The sequence below is a fragment of the Heterodontus francisci genome, chromosome 21 (assembly GCF_036365525.1).
Source record: "Heterodontus francisci isolate sHetFra1 chromosome 21, sHetFra1.hap1, whole genome shotgun sequence".
Taxonomy (NCBI): Eukaryota; Metazoa; Chordata; class Chondrichthyes; order Heterodontiformes; family Heterodontidae; genus Heterodontus; species Heterodontus francisci.
The window spans coordinates 58,436,542-58,462,251 of record NC_090391.1 but is presented as its reverse complement, the minus strand read 5'-3'; the positions used below and the strand labels follow the sequence as shown (position 1 = coordinate 58,462,251).

Genomic DNA, 25,710 nt, shown 5'->3' with positions numbered 1-25,710 from the left:
CGCGTGTGTGTTTCTGTGAGTGTGTGCGTGTTTATGTGTTTATGTGTTTATGTGTGTGTTTCTCTGTGTCTGTTTATGTGTGTGTATTTCTCTGTGTATTTTTCTCTGTGTGTGTGTGTTTCTCTGTGTGTGTGTGTGTTTCTATGTGTGTGTCTATCTGTGTCTCTGTGTCTGTGTTTCTGTCTGTGTTTCTGTGCGTGTGTTTCTCTGTGTGTATTTTTCTCTGTGTGTGTTTTTGTGTGTGTGTTTCTTTGTTTGTGAGTGTTCCTGTGTGTGTGCCTCTGTGTGTGTGTGCTACTGTGCGTGTTTCTTTGTGTGTGTGTTTCTCTTTGTGTCTTTATGTGTGTGTGTTTCTCTGTGTATGTATTTATGTGTGCGTGTTTTTCTGTGTTTGTGTGTATCTGTGTCTGTGTATGTTTCTGTGTCTGTGTTTTCTGTGCGTGTTTCTGTATGTGTCTGTTTCTCTGTGTTTCTGTGCGTCTGTGCTTCTGTGTGTGTGTGTGTGTGTGTTTCTCTGTGTGTGTTTCACTGTGTGTGTTTCACTGTGTGTTTCTCTGTGTGTTTCTCTTTGTATTTCTCTGTATGTTTCTCTGTGTGTATTTCTCTGTGTGTGTTTTTCTCTGTGTGTGTTTCTCTGTGTGTGTGGTTCCCTGTGTGTGTGTGCTTCCGTGTGTGTTTCCCTGTACGTCTGTTTCTGTGTTTGTGTGTTTCTGTGTGTGTGCGTTTCTCTGTGTGTGTGTTTCTGTATATGCGTTTCTGTGTCTGTGTTTCTCTGTGTGTGTTTCCGTGTGTGATTCTCTGTGTGTCTGTTTCTGTGTCTGTGTGTTTCTGTGTCTGTGTTTCTGTGTCTGTGTTTCTGTGTGTGTGTGTGTGTTTTTCTCTGTGATTCTGTGTGTGTGTGTTTCTGTGTGTGTGTGTTTCTCTGTGTGTGTTTCTCTGTGTGTGTTTCACTGTGTCTTTCTATGTGTGCTTCACTTTGTATTTCTCTGTGCGTTTCTCCGTGTGTGTTTCTCTGTGTGTTTTTCTCTGCGTGTGTGTTTCTCTGTGTGTGTTTTTCTCTGTGTGTGTATATCTGTGTGTGTCTTTCTCTGTGTGTGTGCGTTTCTGTGTGTGTGTGTTTCTGTGTCTGTGTTTCTGTGTGTGTGGTTCTCTTGCGTGTGTTTCCGTGTGTGTTTCTCTGTGTGTCTGTTTCTGTGAGTGTGTGTTTAGGTGTGTGTCTGTGTCTGTGAGTGTGTGTTTCTGTGTGTGTGTCTGTGTGTGTGTGTGCTTCTCTGTGTGTGCGTGTGTGTTTCGGTGTGTGTTTCTGTGTGAGCGTTTTTCTCTGTGTCTTTGTTTCTCTGTGTGTGTTTCTGTGTGTGTGTGTGTTTCTCTGTGTGTGCGTGTGTGTTTCTGTGTGTGTTTCTGTATGTGCGTGTTTCTCTGTGTGTGTTTCACGGTTTGTGTTTCTGTGGGTGTGTGCTTCTTTGTGTGCGTGTGTGTTTCTATATTTGTTTCTGCGTGTGTGTTTCTGTGTGTGTGTGTTTCTCTGTGTGTGTTTTTCTCTGTGTGCCTATCTCTCTGTGTGTTTCTGTGTCTGTGTTTCTGTGTGTGTGTGTTACTCTGTGTGTGTTATTCTCTGTGTGTGTTTCTCTGTGTGTGTGTTTCTGTGTTTGTGAGTGTTTCAGTGTGTGTGCTTCTGTGTGTGTGTGTGTGTGTGTGCTTCTGTGTGTGTGTGTGCTTCTGTGCGTGTTTCTCTGTGTGTTTTTCAGTGTGTGTGTTTCTCTGTGTGTGTTTCTGTGTGTGTTTTTCTGAGTGTGTTTCTGTGCGTGTGTTTCTCTGTGTGTGTGTACCTGTGTCTGTGTGTTTCTGTGTGTGTGTTTCTGTGTGTGTGTTTCTGTGTGTGTTTCTGTGTGTGTGTTTCTCTGAGTTTCTGTGTGTGTGTGCTTCTGTGTGTGTGTGTGCTTCTGTGCGTGTTTCTCTGTGTGTTTTTCGGTGTGTGTGTTTCTCTGTGTGTGTTTCTGTGTGTGTTTCTCTGAGTGTGTTTCTATGCGTGTGTTTCTCTGTGTGCGTGTGTTCCTGTATGTGTGTGTTTCTCTGCGTGTGTGTATCTGTGTCTGTGTGTGTTACTGTGTCTGTGCTTCTGTGTGTGTATTTCTGTGTGTGTTTCTGTGTGTGTGTTTCTCTGAGTTTCTGTGTGTGTGTGTTTCTGTGTGTTTGTTTCTCTGTGTGCGTTTCTCTGTGTGTGTGTTTCTGTGTGTGTGAGTGTTTCTGTGTGTGATTCTGTGTGTGTGTGCTTCTGTGCGTGATTCTGTGTGTGTGTGTGTTTCTGTGTGTGTGTATTTCTGTGTGCACGTGTTACTGTGCGTGTGTGTTTCTGTGTGTGTTTCTCTGTCTGTGATTCTCTGTGTGTGTTTCTATGCGTGTGTCTTTCTCTGTGTGTGTTTTTCTCTGTGTGTGTTTATCTCTGTGTGTGGTTCTGTGTGTGTGTGCGTTTCACTGTGTGTGTTTCTGTGTGTGTGTTTGTTTCTGTGTGTGTGTTTCTCTGTGTGCGTTTCTCTGTGTGTCTGTTCTGTGTTTTTGTGTTTCTGTGTATGTGCCTTTCTGTGTGTGTGTGTTTCTGTGTCTGTGTTTCTGTGTCTGTGTTTCTCTGCGTGTGTTTCTCTGTTTGTGTTCCTGTGTATGTTTGCTTCTGTGTGTGTGTGTTTATGTGTGTGTTTCGCTCTGTGTGATTCTGTGTGTGTGTTTCTGTGTGTGTGTTTCTCTGTGTGTATTTTTCTCTGTGTGTGTTTCTGTGTGTGTGTGTTTCTGTGTGGGTGCGGGTTTCTGTGTGTGTGTGTTTCTGTCTGTGTTTGTGTGTGTTTCTGTGCGTGTTTCTCTGTGTCTGTTTCTGTGTGTGTGTTTTTCTGCGCGTGTGTGTTTCTGTGAGTGTGTGCGTGTTTATGTGTTTATGTGTTTATGTGTTTATGTGTGTGTTTCTCTGTGTCTGTTTCTTTGTGTGTATTTCTCTGTGTATTTTTCTCTGTGTGTGTGTGTTTCTGTGTGTGTGTGTGTGTGTTTCTATGTGTGTGTCTATCTGTGTCTGTGTGTGTTTCTGTGTCTGTGTTTCTGTCTGTGTTTCTGTGCGTGTGTTTCTCTGTGTGTGTTTTTGTGTGTGTGTTTCTTTGTTTGTGAGTGTTCCTGTGTGTGTGCCTCTGTGTGTGTGTGCTACTGTGCGTGTTTCTTTGTGTGTGTGTTTCTCTTTGTGTCTTTATGTGTGTGTGTTTCTCTGTGTATGTATTTCTGTGTGCGTGTTTTTCTGTGTTTGCGTGTATCTGTGTCTGTGTGTGTTTCTGTGTCTGTGTTTCTGTGCGTGTTTCTGTATGTGTCTGTTTCTCTGTGTTTCTGTGCGTCTGTGCTTCTGTGTGTGTGTGTGTGTGTGTGTGTTTCTCTGTGTGTGTTTCACTGTGTGTGTTTCACTGTGTGTTTCTCTGTGTGTTTCTCTTTGTATTTCTCTGTGTGTTTCTCTGTGTGTATTTCTCTGTGTGTGTTTTTCTCTGTGTGTGTTTCTGTGTGTGTGTGGTTCCCTGTGTGTGTGTGCTTCCGTGTGTGTTTCTCTGTACGTCTGTTTCTGTGTTTGTGTGTTTCTGTGTGTGTGCGTTTCTGTGTGTGTGTGTTTCTGTGTATGCGTTTCTGTGTCTGTGTTTCTCTGTGTGTGTTTCCGTGTGTGATTCTATGTGTGTCTGTTTCTGTGTCTGTGTGTTTCTGTGTCTGTGTTTCTGTGTCTGTGTTTCTGTGTGTGTTTCTGTGTCTGTGTGTGTTTCTCTGTGATTCTGTGTGTGTGTATTTCTGTGTGTGTGTGGGTTTCTCTGTGTGTGTTTCTCTGTGTGTGTTTCACTGTGTCTTTCTCTGTGTGCTTCACTTTGTATTTCTCTGTGCGTTTCTCCGTGTGTGTTTCTCTGTGTGTTTTTCTCTGCGTGTGTGTTTCTCTGTGTGTGTTTTTCTCTGTGTGTGTATATCTGTGTGTGTCTTTCTCTGTGTGTGTGCGTTTCTGTGTGTGTGTTTCTGTGTCTGTGTTTCTGTGTGTGTGGTTCTCTTGCGTGTGTTTCCGTGTGTGTTTCTCTGTGTGTCTGTTTCTGTGTGTGTGTGTTTAGGTGTGTGTCTGTGTCTGTGTGTGTGTGTTTCTGTGTGTGTGTCTGTGTGTGTGTTTCGCTGTTTGTGTTCCTGTGTATGTGTGTTTCTGTGTGTGTGTGCTTCTGTGTGTGTTTCGCTCTGTGTGATCTTGCGTGTGTGTTTCTCTGTGTGTGTGTTTCTCTGTGTGTATTTTTCTCTGTGTGTGTTTCACTGTGTGTGAGTTTCTGTGTGGATGCGTATTTCTGTGTGTGTGTGTTTCTGTCTGTGTTTGTGTGTGTTTCTGTGCGTGCTTCTCTGTGTCTGTTTCTGTGTGTGTGTTTCTGTGTGTGTGTGCGTTTCTGTGAGTGTGTGCGTGTTTATGTGTTTATGTTTTTATGTGTGTGCATCTCTGTGTCTGTTTCTGTGTGTGTGTTTCTCTGTGTTTTTTCCTCTGTGTGTGTGTGTTTCTGTTTGTGTGTGTGTTTCTATGTGTGTGTGTATCTGTGTCTGTGTGTGTTTCTGTGTCTGTGTTTCTGTCTGCATTTCTGTGTGTATGTTTCTCTGTTTGTGTGTGTTTCTGTCTGTGTGTGTGTTTCTGTCTGTGTGTGTTTCTGTCTGTGTGTGATTCTTAGTGTGTGTGTGTATGTGTGTCTGTGTGTGTTTCTGTGTCTGTGTTTCTGTCAGTGTTTCTGTGTGTGTCTTTCTCTGTGTGTGTTTTTCTCTGTGTGTGTTTCTGTGTGTGTGTTTCTTTGTTTGTGAGTGTTCCTGTGTGTGTGCTTCTGTGTGTGTGCTTCTGTGCGTGCTTCTGTGTGTGTGCGTGCTTCTCTGTGTCTGTTTCTGTGTGTGTGTTTCTCTGTGTTTTTTTCTCTGTGTGTGTGTGTTTCTGTGTGTGTGTGTGTGTTTCTATGTGTGTGTGCATCTGTGTCTGTGTGTGTTTCTGTGTCTGTGTTTCTGTGTGTGTATTTCTGTCTGCACTTCTGTGTGTATGTTTCTCTGTTTATGTGTGTTTCTGTCTGTGTGTGTGTTTCTGTGTGTGTGTGTTTCTGTGTGTGTGTGATTCTTAGTGTGTGTGTGTGTGTGTGTGTCTGTGTGTGTTTCTGTGTCTGTGTTTCTGTCAGTGTTTCAGTGTGTGTCTTTCTGTGTATGTTTCTGTGTATGTGTGTTTCTGTGTGTGTGTGTTTCTGCGTGTGTGTGTTTCGGTGTATGTGTTTCTGTGTGTGTTTCTCTGCTTGTGTGTCTGTGTATTTGTGTTTCTGTGTGTGTGTGTGTTTGTTTCGGTGTGTGTGTATCTCTGTGTGTGTTTTTCTCTGTGTGTGTTTTCTGTGTGTGTGGTTCTGTGTGTGTGTGTGTGTTTCTGTGTGTGTGTGTTTCCGTGTGTGTGTGTTTCTGTGTGTGCGTGTTTCTCTTTGTGTGTTTCTGTGTGTGTTTCTCTGTATGTCTGTTTCTGTGTTTGTGTGTTTCTGTGTGTGTGCGTTTCTGTGTGTGTGTGTTTCTGTGTATGCGTTTCTGTGTGTGTTTCTCTGTGTGTGTTTCCGCGTGTGGTTCTCTGTGTCTCTGTTCCTGTGTGTGTGTGTGTTTCTGTGTGTGTGTTTCTGTGTGTGTTTCTGTGTGTGTGTTTCTGTGTGTGTGTTTCTCTGTTTGTGTGTCTGTGGATGTGTGTTTCTGTGTGCATGTGTGATTCTGTGTCTGTGTTTCTCTGCGTGTGTGTTTCTCTGTGTGCATTTTTCTCTGTGCATGTTTCTCTGTGTGTGTGTTTCTGTCTGTGTGCCTCTGTGACTGTTTGTGTGTCTTTCTGTGCGTGTTTCTGTGTGTTTGTTTCTGTGTATGTGTTTCTCGGTGTGTGTTTCTGTGTGTGTGTTTCTGTGTGCGTGTGTGTGTGTTTCTGTGTGTGTGTGTTTATGTGCGTTTGTTTCTCTGTGTGTCTGTATGTGTGTGTGTTTCTGTGTGTGTGTATTTCTGTGCGTGCGTGTTTCTGTGTGTGTGTGTTTCTGTGTGTGTTTCTCTGTGTGTGTTTCTGTGTGCGTGTTTCTCTGTGTACGTGTTTCTGTATCTGTGTGTGTGTTTCTGTGTGTGCGTTTCTGTGTGTGTGTATTTGTCTGTGTTTCTGTCTGTGTTTCTCTGTGTGTTTCGCTGTGTTTTTCAGCGTGTGTGTGCTTCTGTGTGTGTGTTTGTGTGTGTTTCTGTCTGTGTTTCTCTGTGTGTTTCGCTGTGTTTTTCAGCGTGTGTGTGTTTCTGTGTGTGTGTTTCTGTGCGTGTGTTTCACTGTGTGTTTCTCTGTATGTTCCTCTGTGTGTTTCCCTGAGTGTTTCCGTGTGTGTGTTTCTCTGTGTATCTGTGTGTGTGTGTTTCTATGTGTGTGTTTCTCTCTGTGTATTTCATTGTGTACTTCTCTCTGTGTTTCTCTGAGTGTGTTTCTCTGTGTGTATGTCTTTCTGTGTATGTTTTTGTATGTGTGTTATTCTTTGTGTGTGTTTCTATGTGTGTGTGTTTCTGTGTGTGTGTGTTTCTGCGCGTCTGTGTGTGTGTTTCTTTGTTTGTTTCTGTGTGTGTGTTTCTCTGTGTGTGTGTTTCTCTGTGTGCGTGTTTCTGTGTGTTTCCGTGTGTGTGTTTCTCTGTGTGTGTGTTTATCTGAGTGTGTTTCTGCTTGCGTGTGTTTCTGTGTGTGTGTGTTTCTCTGTCTGTGTGCGTGTTTCTGTGTGAGTTTCTCTGCATGTTTCTGTGTGTGTGTTTCTGTGTTTGTGTTTCTGCGTGTGTGTATTTCACTGTGCGTTTCTCTGCGTGTTTCTCTGTGTGTTTCTATGTGTGTGTGTGTGTGTGTGTGTGTGTGTTTGTCCGTATTTATGTGTGTGTGTTTCTGTGTGTGTGTGTGTGTTTCGGTGTGTGTGTTTCTGAGTATGTGTGTTTCTGTGTGTGTGTGTGTTTCTGTGTGCATTTCCATCTGTGTGATTCTGTGAGTGTGTTTTTATGTGTGTGTGTTTCTCTGTGTGTATTTTTCTCTGTGTGTGTTTCTGTGTGTGTGTGTTTCTGTGTGGGTGTGCGTTTCTGTTTGTGTGTGTTTCGGTCTGTGTGCCTCTGTGTGTGTTTGTGTAATTTCTGAGCGTGTTTCTGTGAGTGTGTTTCTGTGTGTGTATTTCTCTGTGTGTGTTTCTGTGTGCTTGTTGCACTGTTTGTGTGTGTTTCTGTGTTTGTGTGTGTTGCTGTGTGTGTGTGTTTATGTGTGTGTTTCTCTGTGTCAATTTCTGTGTGTGATTCTGTGTGTGTGTGTGTCTGTTTCTGTGTGTGCGTGTGTATTTCTGTGTGTGTGTTTCTCTGTGTCTGTGTGTATGAGTGTGTTGCTTTGTGTGTGTGTGTTTCTGTGTTGCCGTGTTTCTGGTTGTGTGTTTCTCAGTGTGTGTTTCTGTGCGTGTGTTTCTGTGTGTGTGTGTGTTTCTGTGTGTGCATGTGTGTTTCTGTGTGTGTGTCGTTCTCTGTGTGTTTTTATGTGTGTGTGTTTCTCTGTGTGTGTGTTTCTGTGTTTGTGTCTGTGTTTCTCTGTGTGTGTATTTCTGTGTGCACGTTTTTCTGTGTTTGTGTGTGTGTGTTTCTGTGTGTGTGTGTTTATGTGTGTGTTTCTGTGTGTCTGTTTCTGTGTGTCTGTTTCTGTGTGTGTGTTTCTAGGTGTCTGTGCGTGTGTGTGTTTCTTTGTGTGTGTGTTTCTGTGTGTGTGTTTCTGTGTGTGTGTCTTTCACTGTGTGTGTTTCCGTGTGTGGTTCTCTGTGTGTCTGTTCCTGTGTGTGTGTCTTTCTGTGTGTGTCTGTTTCTGTGTGTGTGTTTCTGTGTGTGTGTTTCAGTGTGTGTGTTTCTGTGTGTGTGTTTCTCTGTTTGTGTTTCTGTGTATGTGTGTTTCTGTGTGTGTGTGTGTGATTCTGTGTGTTTGTTTCTCTGTGTGTGTGTTTCTCTGTGAGTATTTTTCACTGTGTGTGTTTCGGTGTGTGTGCTTCTGTGTGTGTGTGTGTTTCTCTTTGTGTCTTTATGGGTGTGTGTTTCTCTGTGTGTGTATTTCTGTGTGTGCGTTTTTCTGTGTTTGTGTGTTTGTGTTTCAGTGTGTGTGTGTTTATGTGTGTGTTTCTCTGTGTCTGTTTCTGTGTGTGTGTTTCTGTGTGTGTGTGTGTGTGCGTTTCTTTGTGTGTGTGTGTCTGTGTGTTTGTTTCACTGTGCGTCTTTATGTGTGTATGCTTCTCTGTGTGTGTATTACAGTGCGTGCGTGTTTCTGTGTGTGTGTTTCCGTGTGTGTTTCTCTGCGTGTTTCTGTGTGCATGCTTCTCTGTGCACATGTGGTTCTGTATCTGTGTGTGTGTTTCTGTGTCTGTGTGTTTCTGTGTCTGTGTTTCTGTGTCTGTGTTTCTGTGTGTGTTTCTGTGTGTGTGTGTTTCTCTGTGATTCTGTGTGTGTGTGTTTCTGTGTGTGTGTGTGTGCTTCTCTGGGTGTGTTTCTCTGTGTGTGTTTCACTGTGTCTTTCGCTGTGTGCTTCACTTTGTATTTCTCTGTGCGTTTCTCCGTGTGTGTTTCTCTGTGTGTGTTTCTCTGCGTGTGTGTTTCTCTGTGTGTGTTTTTCTCTGTGTGTGTATATCTGTGTGTGTCTTTCTCTGTGTGTGTGCGTTTCTGTGTGTGTGTGTTTCTGTGTCTGTGTTTCTGTGTGTGTGGTTCTCTTGCGTGTGTTTCCATGTGTGTTTCTCTGTGTGTCTGTTTCTGTGTGTGTGTGTTTAGGTGTGTGTCTGTTTCTGTGTGTGTGTGTTTCTGTGTGTGTGTCTGTGTGTGTGTTTCTCTGTTTGTGTTCCTGTGTATGTGTGTTTCTGTGTGTGTGTGTTTCTGTGTGTGTTTCGCTCTGTGTGATCTTGCGTGTGTGTTTCTCTGTGTGTGTGTTTCTCTGTGTGTATTTTCCGCTGTGTGTGTTCCACTGTGTGTGAGTTTCTGTGTGGATGTGTATTTCTGTGTGTGTGTGTTTCTGTCTGTGTTTGTGTGTGTTTCTGTACATGCTTCTCTGTGTCTGTTTCTGTGTGTGTGTGTTTAGGTGTGTGTCTGTTTCTGTGTGTGTGTGTTTCTGTGTGTGTGTCTGTGTGTGTGTTTCTCTGTTTGTGTTCCTGTGTATGTGTGTTTCTGTGTGTGTGTGTTTCTGTGTGTGTTTCGCTCTGTGTGATCTTGCGTGTGTGTTTCTCTGTGTGTGTGTTTCTCTGTGTGTATTTTTCGCTGTGTGTGTTCCACTGTGTGTGAGTTTCTGTGTGGATGTGTATTTCTGTGTGTGTGTGTTTCTGTCTGTGTTTGTGTGTGTTTCTGTACGTGCTTCTCTGTGTCTGTTTCTGTGTGTGTGTTTCTGTGTGTGTGTGCGTTTCTGTGAGTGTGTGCGTGTTTATGTGTTTATGTTTTTATGTGTGTGCTTCTCTGTGTCTGTTTCTGTGTGTGTGTTTCTCTGTGTTTTTTTCTGTGTGTGTGTGTGTGTGTTTCTATGTGTGTGTGCATCTGTGTCTGTGTGTGTTTCTGTGTCTGTGTTTCTGTGTGTGTATTTCTGTCTGTACTTCTGTGTGTATGTTTCTCTGTTTATGTGTGTTTCTGTCTGTGTGTGTGTTTCTGTGTGTGTGTGTTTCTGTGTGTGTGTGACTCTTAGTGTGTGCGTGTGTGTGTGTGTGTCTGTGTGTGTTTCCGTGTCTGTGTTTCTGTCAGTGTTTCAGTGTGTGTCTTTCTGTGTATGTTTCTGTGTGTGTGTGTTTCTGTGTGTGTGTGATTCTGCGTGTGTGTGTTTCGGTGTATGTGTTTCTGTGTGTGTTTCTCTGCTTGTGTGTCTGTGTATTTGTGTTTCTGTGTGTGTGTGTGTTTGTTTCGGTGTGTGTGTTTCTCTGTGTGTGTTTCACTGTGTGTATCTCTGTGTGTGTTTTTCTCTGTGTGTGTTTTTCTGTGTGTGTGGTTCTGTGTGTGTGTGTGTTTCTGTGTGTGTGTGTTTCCGTGTGTGTGTGTTTCTGTGTGTGCGTGTTTCTCTTTGTGTGTTTCTGTGTGTGTTTCTCTGTATGTCTGTTTCTGTGTTTGTGTGTTTCTGTGTGTGTGCGTTTCTGTGTGTGTGTGTGTTTGTTTCGGTGTGTGTGTTTCTCTGTGTGTGTTTCACTGTGTGTATCTCTGTGTGTGTTTTTCTCTGTGTGTGTTTTTCTGTGTGTGTGGTTCTGTGTGTGTGTGTGTTTCTGTGTGTGTGTGTTTCCGTGTGTGTGTGTTTCTGTGTGTGCGTGTTTCTCTTTGTGTGTTTCTGTGTGTGTTTCTCTGTATGTCTGTTTCTGTGTTTGTGTGTTTCTGTGTGTGTGCGTTTCTGTGTGTGTGTGTTTCTGTGTATGCGTTTCTGTGTGTGTTTCTCTGTGTGTGTTTCCGCGTGTGGTTCTCTGTGTCTCTGTTCCTGTGTGTGTGTGTGTTTCTGTGTGTGTGTTTCTGTGTGTGTTTCTGTGTGTGTGTTTCTGTGTGTGTGTTTCTCTGTTTGTGTGTCTGTGGATGTGTGTTTCTGTGTCTGTGTTTCTCTGCGTGTGTGTTTCTCTGTGTGCATTTTTCTCTGTGCATGTTTCTCTGTGTGTGTGTTTCTGTCTGTGTGCCTCTGTGACTGTTTGTGTGTCTTTCTGTGCGTGTTTCTGTGTGTTTGTTTCTGTGTATGTGTTTCTCGGTGTGTGTTTCTGTGTGTGTGTTTCTGTGTGCGTGTGTGTGTGTTTCTGTGTGTGTGTGTTTATGTGCGTTTGTTTCTCTGTGTGTCTGTATGTGTGTGTGTTTCTGTGTGTGTGTATTTCTGTGCGTGCGTGTTTCTGTGTGTGTGTGTTTCTGTGTGTGTTTCTCTGTGTGTGTTTCTGTGTGCGTGTTTCTCTGTGTACGTGTTTCTGTATCTGTGTGTGTGTTTCTGTGTGTGCGTTTCTGTGTGTGTGTATTTGTCTGCGTTTCTGTCTGTGTTTCTCTGTGTTTCGCTGTGTTTTTCAGCGTGTGTGTGCTTCTGTGTGTGTGTTTGTGTGTGTTTCTGTCTGTGTTTCTCTGTGTGTTTCGCTGTGTTTTTCAGCGTGTGTGTGTTTCTGTGTGTGTGTTTCTGTGCGTGTGTTTCACTGTGTGTTTCTCTGTATGTTCCTCTGTGTGTTTCCCTGAGTGTTTCCGTGTGTGTGTTTCTCTGTGTATCTGTGTGTGTGTGTTTCTGTGTGTGTTTCTATGTGTGTGTTTCTCTCTGTGTATTTCATTGTGTGCTTCTCTCTGTGTTTCTCTGAGTGTGTTTCTCTGTGTGTATGTCTTTCTGTGTATGTTTTTGTATGTGTGTTATTCTTTGTGTGTGTTTCTATGTGTGTGTGTTTCTGTGTGTGTGTGTTTCTGCGCGTCTGTGTGTGTGTTTCTGTGTTTGTTTCTGTGTGTGTGTTTCTGTGTGTGTGTGTTTCTCTGTGTGCGTGTTTCTGTGTGTTTCCGTGTGTGTGTTTCTCTGTGTGTGTGTTTCTCTGAGTGTGTTTCTGCTTGCGTGTGTTTCTGTGTGTGTGTGTTTCTCTGTCTGTGTGCGTGTTTCTGTGTGAGTTTCTCTGCATGTTTCTGTGTGTGTGTTTCTGTGTTTGTGTTTCTGCGTGTGTGTATTTCACTGTGCGTTTCTCTGCGTGTTTCTATGTGTGTGTGTGTGTGTGTGTGTGTTTCTCCGTATTTATGTGTGTGTGTTTCTGTGTGTGTGTGTGTGTTTCGGTGTGTGTGTTTCTGTGTGTGTGTTTCTCTGTTTGTGTTTCTGAGTATGTGTGTTTCTGTGTGTGTGTGTGTTTCTGTGTGCATTTCCATCTGTGTGATTCTGTGAGTGTGTTTTTATGTGTGTGTGTTTCTCTGTGTGTATTTTTCTCTGTGTGTGTTTCTGTGTGTGTGTGTGTTTCTGTGCGGGTGTGCGTTTCTGTTTGTGTGTGTTTCGGTCTGTGTGCCTCTGTGTGTGTTTGTGTAATTTCTGAGCGTGTTTCTGTGAGTGTGTTTCTGTGTGTGTATTTCTCTGTGTGTGTTTCTGTGTGCTTGTTGCACTGTGTGTGTGTGTTTCTGTGTTTGTGTGTGTTGCTGTGTGTGTGTGTTTATGTGTGTGTTTCTCTGTGTCAATTTCTGTGTGTGATTCTGTGCGTGTGTGTGTCTGTTTCTGTGTGTGCGTGTGTATTTCTGTGTGTGTGTTTCTCTGTGTCTGTGTGTATGAGTGTGTTGCTTTGTGTGTGTGTGTTTCTGTGTTGCCGTGTTTCTGGTTGTGTGTTTCTCAGTGTGTGTTTCTGTGCGTGTGTTTCAGTGTGTGTGTGTGTTTCTGTGTGTGCATGTGTGTTTCTGTGTGTGTATCGTTCTCTGCGTGTTTTTATGTGTGTGTGTTTCTCTGTGTGTGTGTTTCTGTGTTTGTGTCTGTGTTTCTGTGTGTGTGTGTTTCTGTGTGTCTGTGTGTGCGTTTCTGGGTGTGTTTCTGTGTGTGTATTTCTCTGTGCGTATGTTTCTCTCTGGGCGTGTTTCTGTGTGTGTGTTTCTCTGTGTGTGTGTTTCTCTGAGTGTGTTTCTGTGTGCGTGTGTTTCTGTGTGTGTGTGTGTTTCTCTGTCTGTGTGTGTGTTTCTGTGTGTGTGTTTCTGCGTGTGTGTATTTCACTGTGCGTTTCTCTGCGTGTTTCTCTGTGTATTTCTGTGTGTGTGTGTGTTTCTCTGTGTGTGTTTCTCTGTGTGTATTTCACTGTGTGTTTCTCTGTGTGTTTCTCTTTGCATTTCTCTGTGTGTTTCTCTGTGTGTGTTTCTGTGTGTGTGTGTGTGTTTCTCTGCGTGTGTGTATTTCTCTGTGTGTGTTTTTCTCAGTGTCAGTTTCTCTGTGCAAGTTTCTCTGTGTGCCTGTTTCTGTGTGTGTGTGTCTTTCTGCTTTTGTGTGTTTCTGTGTGGGTGTGTGTTTCTGTGTGTGTGTGTTTCTGTGTGTGTGTGTTTCTGTGTGTGTGTTTCGCTTTTTGTGTTTCTGTGTACGTGTGTTTATTTTTGTGTGTGTGTATCTGTCAGTATTTCGCTCTTGTGTGATTCTGTGTGTGTGTTTCTCTGTGTGTGTGTTTCTCTGGGTGTATTTTTCTCGGTGTGTGTTTCTGTCTGTGTGTGTTTCTGTGTGGGTGTGTGTTTCTGTTTTTGTGTGTTTCTGTCTGTGTGCCTCAGTGTGTGTTTGAGTATGTTTCTGTGCGTGTTTCTGTGTGTGTGTTTCTGTTTGCGTGTTTCTGTGTGTGTGTTTTTCTGTCAGTATGTGTTTATGTGTGTGTTTCTCTGTGTCTGTTTCTGTCTGTGTGTTTCTGTGTGTGTCTGTGTGTGTGTGTGTGTTTCTGCGTGTGTGTCTTTCTCTGTGTGTCTTTATGTGTGTGTGTTTCTCTGTGTTCGTATATCTGTGTGTGTATGTTTCTGTGTGTGTGTGTTTCTGTGTGTGTTCCTCTCTGTGTGTTTCTGTGTGTGTGTTTCTCTGTGTGCGTCTGTTTCTGTATATGTGTGTGTGTGTCTCTGTGTCTGCATTTCTCTGTGTGTGTGTTTGTGTGTGTTTCTGTCTGTGTTTCTCTGTGTCTTTGTGTGTGTGTGTTTCTGTGTTTCTGTGTGTGTGTGCTTCTGTGTACGTCGGTTTCTGTGTGTTTTTCTCTGAATGTGTGCTTCTCTGTGTGTATTTTTCTCTGTGTGTGTTTCTGTGTGTGTGTGTTTCTTTGTGGGTGTTTGTTTCTGTGTGTCTGTGTGTGTGTTTCTGTATGTGTTTCTGTGTGTGTGTTTCTCTGTGTGTGTGTTTCTATGTGTGTGTGTTTCTGTGTGTGTGTGTTTCTGTGTGTCTGTGTGTGTGTTTCTGTGGGTGTTTCTGTGTGTGTGTTTCTCTGTGTGTGTGTTTCTCTCTGTGTGTGTTTCTGTGTGTGTGCGTTTCTCTGTGTGTGTTTCTGTGTGCGTGTGTTTCTGTGTGTGTGTGTTTCTGTGTGTGTGTGTGTTTCTGTGTGTGTTTCTCTGTGTGTGTATCTGTGTGCGTGTTTCTCTGTGTGCATGTGTTTCTGTATCGGTGTGTGTGTTTCTGTGTGTGCGTTTCTGTGTGTGTGTGTGTTTGTTTGTGTTTCTGTCTGTGTTTCAGTGTGTGTGTGCTTCTGTGTGTGTATTTGTGTGTGTGTGTCACTGAGAGTTTATCTGTGTGTTCCTCTGTGTGTTTCCCTGTGTGTTTCTGTCTGTGCGTTTCTCTGTGTATCTGTGTGTGTGTGTTTCATTGTGTGTTTCAATGTATGTATCTGTGTGTGTGTGTTTCTACGTGTGTGTTGCACTGTGTGTTTCAATTTGTGTTTTTCTGTGTGTTTCTCTCTGTGTTTCTCTCTGTGTTTCTCTGTGTGTGTTTCTCTGTGTGTGTGTCTTTCTGTGTATGTTTCTGTGTGTGTTTTTCTCTGTGTGTATGGTTCTATGATTGTCTGTTTCTCCGTGTGTGTTTCTATGTATGTGTGTTTATGTGTGTGTGTGTTTCTGTGTGTGTGTTTCTGTGTGTCTGTGTGTGTGTTTCTGGGTGTGTTTCTGTGTGTGTGTTTCTCTGTGTGTATGTTTCTCTCTGTGCGTGTTTCTGTGTGTGTTTCTGTGTGTGTGTTTCTCTGTGTGTGTGTTTCTCTGAGTGTGTTTCTGTGTGCGTGTGTTTCTGTGTGTGTTTGTTTCTCTGTCTGTGTGTGTGTTTCTGTGTGTGTGTTTCTGCGTGTGTGTATTTCACTGTGCGTTTCTCTGCGTGTTTCTCTGTGTATTTCTGTGTGTGTGCTACTCTGTGTTTCTGTGTGTGTGTGTGTGTCTCTGAGTGTATCTTTCTCGGTGTGTGTTTCTGTGTGTGTGTGTTTCTGTGTGTGTTTCTCTGTGTGTGTATCAGTGTGCGTGTTTCTGTGTGTGTGTGTTTCTGTATCTGTGTGTGTGTTTCTGTGTGTGCGTTGCTCTGTGTGTGTGCTTGTTTGTGTTTCTGTCTGTGTTTCTCTGTGTGTTTCGCTGTGTTTTTCAGTGTGTGTGTGCTTCTGTGTGTGTATTTCTGTGTATGTGTTTCACTGTGTGTTTCTCTGTGTGTTCCTCTGTGTGTTTCCCTGTGTGTTTCTGGGTGTGTGTTTCTCTGTGTATCTGTGTGTGTGTGTTTCATTGTGTGTTTCAATGTGTGTATCAGTGTGTGTGTGTTTCTACGTGTGTGTTGCACTGTGTGTTTCAATGTGTGTTTTTCTGTGTGTTTCTCTCTGTGTTTCTCTATGTGTTTCTCTGTGTGTGTTTCTATGTGTGTGTGTGTTTCTGTGTATGTTTCTGTGTGTGTTTTTCTCTGTGTGTATGGTCCTCTGTGTGTCTGTTTCTCCGTGTGTGTTTCTATGTGTGTGTGTTTCTCTGTGTGTGTGTTTCTGTGTGTCTGTGTGTGTTTCTGTTTTTGTGTGTTTCTGTGTTGGTGGGTCTTTCTGTGTGTGCGTGTGTTTCTCTGTCTGTGTGTGTTTCTGTGTGTGTGTTTCTGCGTGTGTGCATTTCACTGTGCGTTTCTCTGCGTGTTTCTCCGTGTATTTCTGTGTGTGTGTGTGTTTCACTGTGTGTTTCTCTGTGTGTTTCTCGTTGCATTTCTCTGTGTGTTTCTGTGTGTGTGTTTCTGTGTGTGTGTGTGTGGTTCTCTGCGTGTGTGCATTTCTCTGTGCGTGTTTTACTCAGTGTCTGTTTCTCCGTGTATATTTCTCTGTGTGCCTGTTTCTGTGTGTGTGTGTGTTTCTGTTTTTGTGCGTTTCTGTGTGGGTGTGTGTTTCTGTGTGTGTGTGTTTCTATGTGTTTATTTGTGTCTGTGTGTTTCTGTCAGTATTTCGCTCTTGTGTGATTCTGAGTGTGAGTTTCTCTGTGTGTGTGTTTCTCTGAGTGTATTTTTCTCGGTGTGTGTTTCTGTGTGTGTGTGTTTCTGTGTGTCTTTCTCTGTGTGTGTATCTGTGTGCGTGTTTCTCTGTGGGCGTGTGTTTCTGTATCGGTGTGTGTGTTTCTGTGTGTGCGTTTCTCTGTGTGTGCGTTTGTTTGTGTTTCTGTCTGTGTTTCTCTGTGTGTTTCGCTGTGTTTTTCAGTGTGTGTGTGCTTCTGTGTGTGTATTTCTGTGTGTGTGTTCCACTGTGTATTTCTCTGTGTGTGTGTTTGTGTGTCTGTGTGTGTCTGTGTGTGTCTGTGTGTGTTTCTGTGTGTGTGTGTTCCTCTGCCTGTGTGTTTCTCTCTGTGTGTGTTTCTGTGTGTGTTTCTGTGTGTGTGTTTCTGTGTGTGTGTTTCTGTGTGCGAGTGTTTCTGTGTGTGTGTGTTTCTCTGTCTGTGTGTGTTTCAGTGTGAGTATCTCTGCATGTTTCTGTATGTGTGTTTCTGTGTGTTTTTCTGCGTGTGTGTATTTCACTGTGCGTTTCTCTGCGTGTTTCTCTGTGTGTTTCAGTGTATGTGCGTGTGTGTTTCTCTGTGTTTCTGTGTGTGTGTGTTTCTGTGTGTGTTTTGCACTGTGTGTTTCAATGTGTGTTTCTCTGTATTTTTCTCTCTGTGTTTCTCAGAGTGCGTTTCTGTGTGTGTGTGTTTGTGAGTGTTTCTGTCTGTGTTTCTCTGTGAGTTTCTGTGAGTGTGTGTGTATGTTCCTGTGTGTGTGTGTGTTTCTGTGTGTGTCTGTTTCTGTGTGTGTTTCTCTGTGAGTGTTTATATCTGAGTGGGTGTGTGGTTATGTGTTTCAGTGTCTGTGCTTCTGTGTGTGTTTCTGTGTGCGTGTTTTTGTGTGTGTGTTTTTCTCTCTGTGTGTATTTCTGTGTGTGTTTCTGTGTGTGTGTGTTTTTGTGTGTCTGTGTGTGTGTTTCTGTGTGTGTTTCTGTGTGTGTGTTTCTATGTGTGTGTGTTTCTGTGTGTTGAGTTTCTGTGTGTCTGTGTGTGTGTTTCTGTGTTTGTTTCTGTGTGTGTCGTTCTGTGTGCGTGTGTTTCTGTGTGTGTGTTTTTCTCTGTCTGTGAGTGTTTCAGTGTGAGTATCTCTGCATGTTTCTGTGTGTGTGTTTCTCTGTGAGTTTCTCTGTGTGTGTTTCTCTGTGTTTCAGTGTGTGTGTGTTTCAATGTGTGTATCTGGGTGTGTGTGTTTCGATGTGAGTGTTGCACTGTGTGTTTCAATGTGTGTTTCTGTGTGTTTGTGTTTCTGTGTGGGTGTGTATTTCTGTGTTTCTGTGTGTGTGCTTCTGTGTGTGTTTCTGTGTGTGTGTTTCTCTGTGCGTGTGTTTCTCTCTGTGTGTGTTTCTGTGTGTGTTTGTGTGTGTGTTTCTGTGTGTGTGTGTTTCTGTGTGTCTGTGTGTGTGTTTCTGAGTGTGTTTCTGTGTGTGTGTGTTTCAATGTGTGTATCTGTGTGTGTGTGTTTCTATGTGAGTGTTGCACTGTGTGTTTCAATGTGTGTTTCTGTGTGTGTGTGTTTCTGTGTGTGTTTCTGTGTGTGTGTTTCTCTGTGCATGTGTTTCTCTCTGTGTGTGTTTCTGTGTGTGTTTGTGTGTGTGTTTCTGTGTGTGTGTGTTTCTGTGTGTCTGTGTGTGTGTTTCTGAGTGTGTTTCTGTGTGTGTGTTTCTGTGTGTGTGTGTTTCTCTGTGTGTGTGTTTCTGTGTGTGTGTTTATCTGTGTGTGTGTTTCTCTGTGTGTGTTTCTGTGTATGTGTGTGTTTCTCTGTGTTTCTGTGTGTGTGTGTTTTTCTGTCTGTGTGTGTATTTCACTGTGCGTGTCTCTGCGTGTTTCTCTGTGTGTTTCTGTGTGTGTATGTGTATTTCTCTGTGTTTCTGTGTGTGTGTGTTTCTGTGTGTGTGTGTTTCTCTGTGTGTGTTTCTCTGTGTATCTTTCACTTTGTGTTTCAATGTGCGTATCTGTGTGTCTGTGTTTCTATGTGTGTGTTGCACTGTGTGTTTCAATGTGTGTTTCTCTGTGTGTTTCTCTGTGTGTGTTTTTCTCTGTGCCTGTTTCTCTGTGTGTGTTTCTCTGTGTGCCTGATTCTGTGTGTGTGTGTGTTTCTGTGTGTCTGTGTGTGTGTTTCTGTGTTTGTTTCTGTGTGTGTGTTTCTCTGTGTGTGTGTTTCTATGTGTGTGTGTTTCTTTGTGCCTGCGTTTCTGTGTGTCTGTGTGTGTGTTTCTGTGTGTGTGGTTCTGTGTGCGTGTGTTTCTGTGTGTGTTTTTCTCAGTCTGTGTGTGTTTCAGTATGAGTATCTCTGCATGTTTCTGTATGTGTGTTTCTCTGTGTGTTTCAGTGTGTGTGCGTGTGTGTTTCTCTGTGTTTCTGTGTGTGTGTGTTTCTGCGTGTGTTTTGCACTGTGTGTTTCAATGTGTGTTTCTCTGTATTTTTCTCTGTGTGTGTGTTTTTCTCTCTGTGTGTGCTTCTGTGTGTGTTTCTGTGTGTCTGTTTCTGTGTGTGTGTGTTTTAGTGTGTCTGTGTGTCTGTTTCTGTGTCTGTTTCTGTGTGTGTGTTTCTCTGTGTGTGTGTTTCTGTGCGTGATTCTGTGTGTGTGTTTCTCTGTGCGTGTTTCTGTGTGCGTGTGTTTCTGTGTGTTTGTGTTCCTCTGTCTGTGTGTGTGTTTCTGTGTGAGTTTCTCTGCATGTTTCTGTGGGTGTGTTTCTGTCTGTGTGTTTCTGCGTGTGTGTATTTCACTGTGCGTTTCTCTGCGTGTTTCTCTGTGTGTTTCTGTGTGTGTGCATGTGTGCGTGTGTGTGTGTCTCTGTGTTTCTGTGTGTGTGTGTGCCTGTGTATGTGTGTGTGTTTCTCTGTGTGTGTTTCACTGTTTGTTTCTCTGTGTGTTTCTCTGTGCGTGTTGCTCTGCGTGTGTGTTTCTCTGTGTTTGTTTCTCTCTGTGTATGTTTCTATGTGTGTTTTCCTCTGTGTGCCTGATTCTGTGTGTGTGTGTGTTTCTGTGTGCGTGTGTTTCTGTGTGTTTGTGTTTCTGTGTGTGTCTTTCTCTGTTTGTGTTTCTGTGTATGTGTGTTTCAGCGTGTGTGTGTTTCTGTCTGTATTTCGCTCTGCGATTCTGTGTGTCTGTTTCTCTGTGTGTGCGTTTATCTGTGTGTATTTTGCTCTGTGTGTGTTTCTGTGTGTGTCTGCTTCTGTGTGGATGTGTGTTTCTGTTTTTGTGTGTTTCTGTCTGTGTGCCTCTGTGTGTGTTTATGTTTGATTCTGTGCGTGCTTCTGTGCGTGTGTTTCAGTGTGTGTGTTTCTCTGTGTGTGTTTCTGTGTGGGTGTGTGTTTCTGTGTGTGTGTTTATGTGTGTGTTTCTCTGTGTCCGTTTCTGTGTGTGTGTGTATTTCTGTGTGTGTGTTTCTCTGTGTGTGTTTCTGTGTGCGTGTGTTTCTGTCTGTGTGTGTTTCTCTGTCTGTGTGTGTGTTTCTGTGTGAATTTCTCTGCATGTTTCTGTGTGTGTGTTTCTGTGTGTATGATTCTGCGTGTGAGCATTTCACTGTGAGTTTCTCTGTGTGTTTCTCTGTGTGTTTCTGTGTGTGTGTGTGTTTCTGTGTGTGTGTGTGTTTCTGTGTGTGTGTGTGTGTTTCTTTGTTTGTGTTTCTCTGTGTGTATTTCACTGTGTTTTTCTCTGTGTGTTTCTCTTTGTATTTTTCTGTGTGTTTCGCTGTGTTAGTATCTCTGTGTGTGTTTTGCTCTGTGTCTGTTTCTCTGTGTGTGTGTTTCTGTGTGTGTGTTTCTGTGTGTGTGTTTCTGTGTGTGTGTGTGTTTCTGCGTCTGTGTGTGTGTTTCTCTGTGTGTGCTTCCGTGTGTGTTTCTCTATGTGTCTGTTTCTTTTTGTGTACGTTTCTTTGTGTGTGCATGTTTCTGTGTCTGTGTGTATGTTTCTCTGTGTATGTTTCTCTGTTTGTGTTTCTGTGGGTGTGTATGTTTCTGTGTGTGTTTCTTTGTGTGTTTCTCTCTGTGTGTTCCTGTATGTGTGTGTTTCTGTGTGTGTGTTTTTCACTGTGTGTGTTTCTCTCTGTGTGTTTCTGTGTGTGTGTTTCTGTGTGTGTGTGTTTCTGTGTGTGTGTATGTTTCGCTGTGTGTGTGTTTCTGTGTGTGTGCTTATTTGTTTGTGTTTCTGTGCGTGTTTCTCTGTGTGTGTTTCCGTGTGTGTGTTTCTCTGTGTGTGTTCCTGTGTTTGTGTTTCTGTGTATGTGTGTGTTTCTCTGTGTGTGTTTCTCGGCGTGCGTGTGTTTCTCTGTGTTTGTTTTTCTCTGTGTATGTTTCTCTGTGTGTTTTCCTCTGTGTGCCTGATTCTGTGTGTGTGTTTCTGTGTGTGTGTGTGTTTTGTGTGTTTGTGTTTCTGTGTGTGTGTGTTTCTCTGTTTGTGTTTCTGTGTATGTGTGTTTCAGCATGTGTGTGTTTCTGTCTGTATTTCGCTCTGTGATTCTGTGTTTCTGTTTCTGTGTGTGTGTGTTTCTCTGTGTGTATTTTGCTCTGTGTGTGTTTCTGTGTGTGTGTGTTTCTGTGTGGGTGTGTGTTTCTGATTTTGTGTGTTTCTGTCTGTGTGTGTTTATGTATGTTTCTGTGCGTGTTTCTGTGCGTGTGTTTCTGTGTGTGTGTTTCTCTGTGTGTGTTTCCGTGTGCATGTTTCTGTGTGTGTGTGTGTTTCTGTGTGGGTGTGTGTTTCTGTGTGTGTGTGTTTATGTGTGTGTTTCTCTGTGTCTGTTTCTGTGTGTGTGTTTCTGTCTGTGTGCCTCTGTGTGTGTTTGTGTATGTTTCTGTGCGTGCTTCTGTGTGTGTGTTTCTGTGTGTGTGTTTCTGTGTGTGTGTGTTTCTGTGTGTGTGAGTGTTTGTGTGTTTCTGTGTGTGTGTGTTTATTTCCGTGTGTGTGTGTGTGGTTCTGTGTGTGTGTGTTTCTCTGTGTGTGTATTTCTGTGTGTGTGTTTGTGTGTGTGTGTGTTTGTGTGTGTGTGTGTTTCTGTGTGTGTTTCACAGTGTGTGTTTCTCTGTGTGCGTGTGTTTCTGTATCTGTGTCTGTGTTTCTATATGTGCATTTCTCTGTGTGTGTGTTTCTGTCTGTGTTTCTCTGTGTGTTTCGCTGTGATTTTCAGTGTGTGTGTGTTTCTGTGTGTGTGTTTCACTGTGTGTTCCTCTGTGTGTTTCCCTATGTGTTTCTGTGTGTGTGTTTCTCTGTGTATCTGTGTGTGTGTTTCTCTGTGTGTGTTTCATTGTCTGTTTCACTGTGTGTATCTGTGTGTGTGTGTTTCTATGTGTGTGTTGCACTGTGTGTTTCAATGTGTGTTTCTCTGTGTGTTTCTCTCTGTGTTTCTCTGAGTGTGTTTCTGTGTGTGTATGTTTTTCTGCGTGTGTGTTTCTCTGTGTGTATTTCACTGTGTGTATTTCACTGTGTGTTTCTATGTGTGTTTCTCTTTGTATTTCTCTGTGTGTTTCTCTGTGTGTGTTTCTGTGTGTGTGTGTTTCTCTGCGTGTGTGTTTTGCTCTGTGTCTGTTTCTCTGTGTGTGTGCTTCTCTGTGTGCCTGTTTCTGTGTGTGTGTGTTTCTGTGTGCGTGTTTCTGTATGTTTGTTTCTGTGTGTGTGTTTCTGTGTGTGTGTGTGTGTTTCTGCATCTGTGTGTGTGTTTCTCTGTGTGTGTGTTTCTGTGTGTGTGTGTGTGTGTGTGTTTCTGTGTGCGTGTGTGTTTCTCTTTGTGTGTGTGTTTCTCTTTGTGTGTGTGCTTCTGTTTGTGTGTTTCCGTGTTTGTGTCTGCACCTGTTGCTCTCTGCTCTCTCTGAACCTCAGTAAAGCTACACATTCATCAGTTATATGACCCCACCACTGAACATCAAGCTACTTTCCCCCAGACTATCACTGACCTCATCTCCACTGGAGATCTTCCCTCTAAAGCTTCCAATCTCAAAGTCCCACAAACCTGGACAGCCCGCTTCTACCTCCTTCCCGGTTTCCACAGACAGGACTGTACTGGCAGAACCATTGTGTCATCCTGCTCCTGTCCCACTGAACGTATTTCTTCCTATCTTGACTTTATCTTTTCTCCGCTGGTCCAGTCTCTTCCCACCAACATCCGTGACTCTTCTGAGGCCCCACGTCTTTTTGACAATTTCCAGTTTCTTGGCCCTAACCGCCTCCTCTTCACTATGGACGTCCAATCACTCTACACCTCCATCCACCACCAGGATGGTTTGAGGGCTCTCCGCTTCTTCATTGAACAGAGGCCCAACCAGTCCCCATCCACCACCACCCTCCTCTACCGGGCTGAACTTGTTCTCACATTGAACAACTTCTCCTTCAGCTCCACTCACTTCCTTCAAATAAAAGGTGTTGCTATGGGTACCCGCATGGGTCCTAGTTATGCCTGTCTTTTTGTGGGATCAGTCGAACATTCCTTGTTGCAGTCCTACTCAGGCCCCCTCCCCCAACACTTTTTCCAGTACATTGATGACTGTATCGGCGCCGTTTCTTGCTCCCGCCCTGAACTGTTAAACTTTATCAACTTTGCTTCTAAATTCCACCCTTCTCTCACCTTTACATGGTCCATCTCTGACACTTCCCTTCCCTTCCTCGACCTCTCTATCTCCATTTCTGGGGATATGCTGTCTGCTAATATCCACAGCTACCTCGACTACACATCCTCACATCCTGCCTCGTGTAAGGACTCCATTCCATTCTCTCAGTTTCTCCATCTCCGACGCATATGCTCTGATGATGCTATCTTCCATGACAGCGCTTCTGATATGTATTCCTTTTACTTCAACCGAGGATTCCACCGCCCCTCCCCCCCCCACCTGTGGGTCACAGGGCCCTAAACCATGTCTGGCCCATTTCCCACACTTCTACCCTCACCCCTTCCCCTCCCTCCCAGAATCGCGACAGGGTTCTCCTTGTCCGCACTTTCCACCCCATCAGCCTCCATATCCAAAGGATCATCCTCTGCCATTTCCACCACCTCCAGCCTGATGCCACTACCAAAGGCATCTTCCCCTCCCTTCCCCTGTCAGCATTCCAAAGGGATTGTTCCCTCCGTGACACCCTGGTGCACTCCTCCATTACCCCCACCACCTCATCCCCTTCCCACGGCACCTCCTCTGCAATACCAAAGGCAATAGCAAAAATATAAAGACATTTTAGCATGGGATGGGGGCAGACAATATAAAATAGGGAATGTGGAAATCACGAAACATTTATGTACTGAAATTTATTTTAGTAACTTTTTAAAACGAATGAAATACTATAAAAGGAATATGGAAAATATTTACAAAAATATACACGTAGAAAATTTCACAAATAACTCACAACCTTCTCAAGGGAAATTAGGGATGAGCAATGAATGCTAGCCTGGCCAGCGACGCTCACATCCCGTGAACAAATAATAATATAAAAAGATGATTTCCTTTAATATAAGTGCCTACTGTTGTTGGTATAGCCCAGATTCTGAACCTTTTTAATAGCGAGTGGTTTTCTGTAATTGTGTCTGAATAGTAAATGCTTTACAGGGCACCAAGTGATGGATTGGAGGAGGAAAGAAAGTACATAGGCTTCCCAAAACCAGGGTAATGAGCTCCTAAAATACCATCCTCATCACACCACATAGATTCAGATTGGGAAAGGACACTGCAACAGTGTTTGTGGAAGACACTAGAAATGTTAAAGAGCTTCAACACTTGCTTTCTCTGCTAGTTAAATTACACATAGTGCAAAACTGAATTTGATAGGGTCTCAGATACTGTTCAGACATTCTTGGCATTTTTGCTACTTTGAAGGGATTTTGTTTTGGATAAATCTATTGAGTGAACATACATAATCAATGCTGTCCTACACCTGTGAAGTGATTGCAGTAAATTGAAGAGGTCAATGAATTTGTGTCTTATTTGGATCTTGAACATCAAGGGCTGCACTTTCACACACAAAAGGTATTGCTCATTCTTTAAACAGATCACTGTAGGCTACCCCACACCAGGTAATGGCAATTCCAAGTAATTGAATACAAATAAGGATAAATGGAGGACAAACATAGGTGTAAATGTATTCATATCTCAGGGATCTGGTCTCCGCACTGCATTCTTTGAAGATTTATTTCCCTAAAAAGGCTTACATTTACAAATATATATATATATATATATATATATATATATATATATATATATATATATATACTTTGTCATGCAGGCTCCCACCAGCCGAGAATGAGGCACATTAATTTCACCATATGCACGTTAAACATCAAATTATTGCTGGGGAAAGACGGCCTATTGCAAGAAATTTCCAGGCCCCTAGCCAGAAATACATTTTTGCAAACTAGCAGACAGTGTTGGCACAAAGGAACCAGTCCCTGCTCCTGATACACAGAAGACGTGGTCAGACTAGCTTCGTCGCATGACTGTAATAAATAATTATAATATAGCATCTGCAGTATTGTGCTTTTATTTTAGCCACATGACTAACTGGTTGTTGCAGGTTTTGAACTCGCCACAGTGAATTTGAAAACAGAAAGCTGCTGGCTCCTGGATTGAGAACATTTCTCTCTGGTCAGCTCTCATCTCGTTCTCCCCAGCTTTGGAATCCATTGAAGACACAAGAACCCCAAGAGAGAGAAATGTCTCCTACAGTGAGCAAGGTTTAAGAAGAATACTGGGCCCCAATGAAAAGCAAGAATTGCCTACAAGGAAGAACTACCTACAAAAGGACTCTACAGTGAGCCGGAAGCATGTGTAACAGGAAACTGTTCAGAGATTGCCTCAAAGTTCTCCATTGATTTTTCTTCTGCTCTTTCTGTCTCTATTTGCATGTGCCTATCGCGTATGCATGTTAGCTGAATGATTATCATTTTTAATCCAAGACTTTATTCGCCAGGGGTAAGACCCCAGTTGGGGGAAAATGGCTGTCAAAAGGACAGTGCTGAAAACACAGTTACCAGAGGACAGGCTGTTGGTCTCAGACCAGAAAGGACAAGCTTTTCAAATGCTGAACCAAAACCCACTCCAGCCAACAGAGACATTGCCTTCTGCTCTCAGCCAACCACCCACATCATCACTGGCTCCAAGCTGCTTAAGGAGACAATGAAATCCATCGGTTGATATCATCAAGTCAATCGGTCTGGACAACGGAACCCATCGGAAACAGTTCACATCTTGTACAGTACTCAACTAGATGACGCAAGACCAACAGTTCCCATTGTCCGTCCCCCCCTCCCCCACCGAAACCAGCTAGATGAGAGGCGGGAAAATACTGCAGATTCAAACAAAACTTTCTCTCCAGACCAATCAAAGCGTTTTCCCTCGTCTGTCAAGATCAATCAGAAAAAAGGGAACATTCGGGTTTTGCTGGAAAAAGCAAGACTGCTGAAACAGTAGAAGTGAAGCAGCCTGAGGAAGGAGAGGATTGGAACAGTTGATGTCAAATGGACAAGCAGCCACACAGCTCTACGGGACAGAAGATCAGAGCACGCTGCTCCCTCTACAACCAGGACCAAAGGAATTCGCATGCCCTAAGGAATGGTTACGGCCCCAAGGACTTCGATCAGAGAAGACACGACCCGGCATCCAAAGTCAGCAGGGTGAGCATTTCATCCGCAGCCTGCAGAATACTCAACTCACAGCCATGTGGAGAGTTACCTCTGCATGTCCCGACCAAACCTTAGAAAAGGGGATTAGTGTAGTGTTGGGAGGTAACTGACCGTGAGTTAGGGAACAAAGAGGTGCTTAGTTTAAGAAATCCAAGGGGAGTAATCT

At 43.4% G+C, this 25,710-nt stretch overlaps 1 protein-coding gene across 1 annotated transcript in view; it reads left to right on the top strand.

The window, feature by feature from the left end:
- The window catches only part of LOC137381141 (cytochrome c oxidase subunit 3-like), an 80,339-nt gene extending 55,283 nt beyond the window's left edge, over positions 1 to 25,056 (top strand). Inside the window, exons 3-10 of the mRNA XM_068053528.1 lie at positions 9,657 to 9,751; positions 9,900 to 10,056; positions 15,137 to 15,208; positions 16,367 to 16,484; positions 17,296 to 17,518; positions 17,590 to 17,824; positions 24,470 to 24,587; positions 24,833 to 25,056. Of these exons, the coding sequence (XP_067909629.1) occupies positions 9,657 to 9,751; positions 9,900 to 10,056; positions 15,137 to 15,208; positions 16,367 to 16,484; positions 17,296 to 17,518; positions 17,590 to 17,824; positions 24,470 to 24,587; positions 24,833 to 25,056 (1,242 nt within the window). The remainder of the gene's footprint in view (positions 1 to 9,656; positions 9,752 to 9,899; positions 10,057 to 15,136; positions 15,209 to 16,366; positions 16,485 to 17,295; positions 17,519 to 17,589; positions 17,825 to 24,469; positions 24,588 to 24,832) is intronic.
- Positions 25,057 to 25,710: the final 654 nt, after the last annotated feature.